This window comes from Arctopsyche grandis, chromosome 5 (genome assembly GCF_051622035.1).
Source record: "Arctopsyche grandis isolate Sample6627 chromosome 5, ASM5162203v2, whole genome shotgun sequence".
Taxonomy (NCBI): Eukaryota; Metazoa; Arthropoda; class Insecta; order Trichoptera; family Hydropsychidae; genus Arctopsyche; species Arctopsyche grandis.
Window position 1 is genome coordinate 26,295,365 of NC_135359.1, and position 7,351 is coordinate 26,302,715.

Below are 7,351 nucleotides of genomic sequence, written 5' to 3' on the forward strand. Positions count from 1 at the left end.
GTTCATTATCTACCTGCATTATATGTAATATAACATATGTATGTATGTACGTTTAGTCGACTTATCCGATTACTGTTCCGGATATAATTAAATTATACGTGGTCAGTGTTGTAAATCAGGTAAAATTTAGCAAAGTAAACTCCGTGAATACGTACGCATAAATTGTTACGCCTTTCTAACGTTTACGGCGATCGTAATTACGAAAGAATTGTATCGAAGTGTATGCAGTTGTATGCAGTCGACTATTAGCTAAGAGAAAATTTTAATTGATGACTCGGTCGTTTGAGAAGAAGTCTTTAATACTCGCCTATTAAACTGAACGATCCGCGCATAAATCATTCGATTTTGTTACATTTTCCCCAAACGGTCGCCGCAGAAAGCGATATCGAAATTAGCCGACGAAAAAAAAAAGAGTAAATCGGTGCGGCCAACACGCGACTTTCTCCCTATGAGGTGAACGACTCCAGATACAAATTACTTCCGGTTATCAGTAATCGTTTATATTTTAGATAAATGCGCATACACATATGTACATACAAATACTGACAAAGGAAACTAAGCACCACTTCTATGTATGTATATCTCAAAAAAACAATTTTCATGTTGTATTAAAAATAATTTGACATGTGAACTATATTGCTGTATTTATTAATTATAAAAATATCTCGAGTTATCATTTATTTTCATCTTTAACCACTTATTATATTAATAACATCTCAATTTTTAACAGGATTTAATTAATGTCCAGTTTCATCACCGAAAAATTTAAGTACTCATTTTATTTTAATTTGTATAGTTTTATAGCCACTTAATAATCGCCGCGATTTACATAAAATAATCTTAATAAACAAATAATAATAATAATTGCTAAAACGCAATAATGCCAAAAGAAAATACAACTTTCAATTGACCGATTTTAGCATGCCATTATTAATTAAACTATTATTTATGCAATAAAAAATTAATATAAAAATTAAAATTTAATTACAATAGAACCTACATATGAGCCGTTATATTTGAAAGTAGCATAAGTCCATTTTTCATCATTTTGAGAAATATTAAATATAATGTTTTGCATCTAACGATAATTAAAAATACTGGTGGCCTGTAATACGTTTATTCTGCTTTTTCGAGATTCTGGACATATCGAATTAAAATAAGTGATAATAAATTGTGAATTAAGTCACACCTAAATTGTGATTTTGGCATAGAAAATTGAACTTTCGCCACTTTCAAATATAACGACTCATATAATCCGTTTTTTTCTATAATAAAATTGAACTGAACTATAACACCTTTTTTTACACACAACATAAAAATCATATTAAAACTTCCAATTAACAACACCGACAGGGACTAATTGGTAATGAAATATAATAACATATACCGTTCAATATCATTTTTTAAGTACTTTTTTTATCTTTATTTATACACACGTATATATGTATGTATGTACATAATACACGCGTTGGCACTCGAATATCATATACGTATGTACTGTTTTATCAATGATAAATTAAAAAAATATATATATTATATCGATGGCTTGGTGCACAGATATTGCATGTCCACTTTTGAATTTGTATCGAATTTTAAGTTTGTGGATGCTGGAATAATTCCGATTTTTCTTCTCAATGTAATTTATGTGGCATACATAATTTCCATTGAAAGGAAAAACCTGAATTATTCCAGCATCAACAAACTCAAAAGTCAATACAAATTCAAAAATGGACATACAGTATCTGTGCACCAAGCCATCGATACATGCCTATTTATGGCTTTATACATAAAGTAGTAAACAATTATTTATAATTAGGTCAAATAATTGACATGTCCGGTAGTAAAGATGAATAGATAAAGAGACGTATGAAATTAGGATGGAGTGCATTTGGGCGAATGAATGTTGTTTTTAAATCAAAAATGCCCCTCTGTCTGAAGAAAAAGATCTTCGATCAATGCGTTTTGCCAGTCATGACGTATGGATGTGAAACTTGGACACTGAACGCCAAGATTCTACACAAAGTTCAATGCTCTCAAAGAAATATGAACGAGGAAAGACAGGAAGTGGAACACGTGGGTGAGAATCATGAAAAGGGTAGTGGACATAGTAGATAGAGTAAAGAGATTGAAATGGCAATGAAGAATGGACGAAAGAAGTGCATGAATGGTACTCGAGAGAATGCAAAAGACCGCAGCGAAGATGGGTAGACGAAATTAGGAAAATATGTGAGGTGAGATGGATGAGAATTGCGCAAAATAGAGCCGAGTGGAAGCGTGTTGGAGAGGCCTTCATCCAGCAGTGGATGGTGAACGGCTGTAGATGATGATGATGACATATGCATTATAAATATGATAAAAATTCCACTAGTTGAATTATACAATTATACAAATGTAATATTAACGCTTTCTCCAAATGAAAAAATCGTCAAAAATTTTAATTCACACGAATTACTAGAAGAATTAACGATAAAATCATCCCAGTCATCGTTTTATATGAGGGGGGGGGTGGTGGTAGATACTGGGGCGATCACATTATAACACTAGGAAATCTCGAAGCGTAAAGATTAAGAGTTAATAAGTGCGCACTTTGACGGTAAGTAGTCCGCTAAAAGTGAAATCGAGTGGCCGAAACTGGCCGTGACTCAAGCCGGTGTGTGTGCCTTAGACTGGCTGGCGCTCATTCTCATCGAGAACCCATCAAAAGAAAGAAAATAAAAAAAAGGAGTGGCCGGTCATCGGCCGCTACCGCTGGCACACGAGATGTGGACCCCCCCGGAGGCAGTTTTCCGGGAAAACTGCCCCGTGCTGCATTTTCCGCGCACCTACGATCTGCGTAATGCGACGACGCACGTGCTCGGCGAAATAACGATTTTGTTTTAATCGATCAATCAACAATTCGATTGATGTTTAGTTATCAATGGAATTCGATGATTGTTGTTCAAATTTATTTTTAATCGAACCACTTCAATATTATACTCATAAGTACATATACACATACATATAATGATGACTAGAAGTTGTTAAGTATACAAATTTACATTTTAAGTACAATAGAATTATACCACATATGTATATAAGTACATTAATATGTATATTTTTAGAATTTTGAACATATCAGCTTCAATTTTAAGTTGTTTAAAACTTTTTCTATTATACATGAAAAAAAAACGAGATAAATTACGGTTGACGGATTTTCACTAAATTTATTATGTTAATTGCTATTGATTTTGATTTTCAAATGCTTTTTATTATTACGAAATTATGTTCACAATACATCTTATATCTATTTTAATAGCTACTGATCTACTGATCATTTTCTATTTTACAATTTAATTTAATTTGGTTAGTAATCATAGTATTATATTATTCTAATGTTAATGTACAGCATAATAGGAAAAATAGCTCAAAAACCTATTTACAATGTTAATTGACATGAGGTTGAAACTTATACATAGAAATAGAGTGATTAAAGTTTGGTCTTGATTAAAAATGGTCTTCTCAAAAATGTAATAAATTACGAAAACATTCGTATTTTTAAAATAAGCTAGACGATTTTAAAACAAGCTTTCTTAAACTTAAAGGAGTTTTATAATTCCCCTTTATCAACATCTCCATTTCTTTCATGTATGTAGTTATCATTCTACTGTCATATTTTTTTTTGTAATCTTTTTGTATTTACTTATATTCATTTTTCTTGTTCACTTGTTCCTATCTTATTTTTATTTTTTATTGTTATTTTGAATGTTTTATTTTTTTCTCATTTAATTTATATATGTATAATTCAAACGCCTTGAGTCTTTCGGCTTTGCCGCCTCCCCAAGTATGTTTAATAAATAAATAAAATATATTAAATTAAAACATAAATAACCTACTACTTCCGGTTTAGGTAACAATATTTAAAAAAAAAATACTATTGTATACAATTCATCATACCTATGTACATATACATATTATGTCCATGTTAAAAATATTTAACTCGATCCGATGAGTGGAGATAATTGAATATAAAAAGTTAAAAATTTACATATGTATATCTAGGTATAAGGAGAGGTACCACTTTTGGTCAATCTAAAAATTTTGCATCATAACTATAAAGATGTCAGTAACTGATACTTAGAATTATTTATTTATTTATATATATTTTAGCTATCAATTAGTTATTTATTTATATATATTTTAGCTATCAATTAGTTATTTATTTATATATATTTTAGCTATCAATTAGTTATTTATTTATATATATATTTTAGCTATCAATTAGTTATTTATTTATATGTATTTTAGCTATCAATTAGTTATTTATTTATATATATTTTAGCTATCAATTAGTGTGATAAGCAGACTTCGACTAAGTACAGTGGCTTTTCGCACAATCAATGGTTCACTATTGTTAGTTTCTTAGAAAAACCATGGTTTCTGCTTTCTTGCTTTGAACATTTTGGGAGCAGTCTATTATTAATAATAAGATTAATGATATTCGAATTATGGATCTCTAAAATACAGGCACATATAAAAACACAATAGTTTTTTTTAAACCATGAAAACGCAATCAGTGATGCGTTTCGAGTTCGAATCAATCAAATTTTCTCATGATCACAAAACTTCGTCTATTCTTACTACGTATAACATATGTGCATAGATAAAGTAAAAATTATATAACACAATATCATAAGTTCAAATTATAAATCGGTTTTATATATGTATAAAACTATATTTATGAAAAATAAAAATGTTGAATATTTCAATTGAATTCTCTGCTTGAAAGATGTTAATTCATTGGGATTGATTATATAATGAATAATAACACGTTAATTAAATTTAAAGGTAACCCATGCATATTCGTATGTTTGATATGGGAAACAACACTGGTGTAAAAATACATACATATGTACATACATAGCACATATGTACTAACATTTAATCTTATTTTTTTATTCAATAACTATAATCATATTTAAAAAAAAATCTAGGGCTGGACGAAATTATACTACATAGTTAAAAATAATGAATTCAATATGTATATTTATTAAATCAATCGTCTGTAATACATATTTACTACAATTTCAGTCTTTTACAGTCAATTACAATTTTAGTCTTCAGTTTTTGGAGACAATGCTAGAAAATATAATCGAAAGTGACAACTAGAAACGTCAGCTGCCTTTTTTATTTAAACTTGGCACAGAAAACGCCAACCGAAATGAGAGAAACCATGACAATCAAAATTTTACGCATCTCACTTTTTTGCGAAACGGTTTTGTTTTCGATTTTACAATGAAAGTAAACGAAGTATGTAGTGTTGCATAAAAATTTGTCGATAAACAAACCCCACCTCGCCGCATAAATAAATCGCCGTGAAATAATGATCTCGTCAAACACTCGATGAAGCAATTCCCGGTAAATATTTGCACACACGATATGTTTGCCAAGAGTACTTGACCTAATGCCCACCACGTTAATTAAATGTATCATCATCTTACAAGTACAAGCATTAACTAAATACATATTTTATGCATACCAAAAATTTCATTGAACAAAAATGGTATCATTAATACTTTTTCTATGAGGGTTGCTCAGTGTGCTCTTAATTAATGTAACTAGCATTAATTTGAATTTATGTATTCCACTCAAAATACAGCTTCAACGAATCACTTAGCATAGTTTTCATGGGAAATACTTCATACAATAAGCTGAATATGGTTATTATTGCAATACACTTATTATTCAGTACTCGAGAGCATACTTTCATTATAAAGGTTCGTTATGTCATATATTTTACTGTGTTGTATCTATCGATTTAAGAGCTTCGTTAAGTTGCTATTTAGTAACTACCATGACTTGTTTTATGAGATTATTATTATAGTTATTGATCCATTTTATGGTCACTTTATTTGGATTTTTTTTAAAAAATTAACGTTAAAATTGTATATACATGTTTTCACCGGAAAGTCGTACGATACGAGACATTCAGTTCATTGACACTATTATTTTAATCACTCACAAACACAGTTCAAAACGTAAACATTAGCACTGCTAAATTATTATTTAGCATTAACCGATTTGCAAATTTATATTTGCCGCATGTTGCGGAGAGAAAGTCACACGAAAATTTCTCTCCGAACAATATTTCGCATTTGAAATTAAACAAAAAAAAACGCATTCAAAGCTGACACGTAAAGAATTAAATGCATAAATGTATGTATATTAAAAAAAAAAAAAAAACACTCTTCTGCATTTAAATTCAGATAGTGAATTATTCTTAGACTGCATTTTAAATATAATCGTAAAACCATCGCGTCGTCGAAATCGACGACTGAGCGCGGAGAAAGTGTAAAAATCTCAACGTCCACTTTTGAACGTATATTTAAATTAATGCTAAACTTGTCCGATAACCTGACAAAAAAGTGTAAGCAGTGACAATGTACATACACGTGTGTGTGTGTCTGGAATGATTTAAATTAAATTTTCGGTGATATTATGATGTTTTATGTTATGTAAATGGAGTTCGTATCGTGGAATATGTACCTTTGGTGAGCGGTTGATATCCGAATGGGTTAAGTTTGAACTGGCCGAGCTAGGAACGGTCGGTATGTGGTCCTTTAACAGTTCTTCGTCGTCACACACTGTACGATTGGGTACAGTACTCGTTTAATCACAACACTGAACAATATCATCGCGGGTCCATCACGTCACTGACCGTGGTAGTTTCGTTCGATTTCTCCGAAGTCGGCAGCGACCGCCGGTGTTGGCTCTCCGCCGTCAGGTTCACGATTGACTACTCCGGCTCTTCTCTTTCTCCTGTTGCCACTGCTGGTCGACAGAAAAGAAATGGTGGGATGCTCCGACTACTTTTACCTTCTCGATATCGGGCATTTTTGATCGTCACCGTGTCGTGCCGGTGCGCAATACCCGCCCGCTCTCGAGGAATTTCCACCGACAGTCATTTCGTCTCGAATCGATTTTCCAAACTTGATGCACTCCTTCTTGTGTCATCCGGATTGGAAATGTACCGTCGCACTTAGGATTCGAATGAATTAAAACAATAAAAGTTGATTAAGAGAACTAATAATCCAATAAAATTCAACGAAAACTTAAGTAGGCGAGTGTACCTGTTATGGTGCTTACGGACTAAACCAACGACGATTTTGGGCCAACTTTTTAACCAGCAGGATAAAACCAGTAGCGTACAAAATATTGAAATAAAAATGAATATTATGTATTAGATGTATTATGAACATTTATAAGGATTGTAAATAGGTTTTTGAGCTCTTTTTCCTATTATGCTGTAGATTAACATTAGAATAATATAATTTAATAATAATAAAGATTATAGTTATTGAATAAAAAAATTAAG

At 31.1% G+C, this 7,351-nt stretch overlaps 1 protein-coding gene across 1 annotated transcript in view; it reads right to left on the reverse strand.

The window, feature by feature from the left end:
- Positions 1–6,941, reverse strand: part of LOC143912394 (uncharacterized) — a 30,200-nt gene extending 23,259 nt beyond the window's left edge. The window contains exons 1-3 of the mRNA XM_077431672.1: positions 6,853–6,941; positions 6,695–6,807; positions 6,523–6,620 (exon numbers count right to left, since the gene is read on the reverse strand). Coding sequence (XP_077287798.1) covers positions 6,523–6,620; positions 6,695–6,807; positions 6,853–6,941 — 300 coding nt within the window. The remainder of the gene's footprint in view (positions 1–6,522; positions 6,621–6,694; positions 6,808–6,852) is intronic.
- Positions 6,942–7,351: the final 410 nt, after the last annotated feature.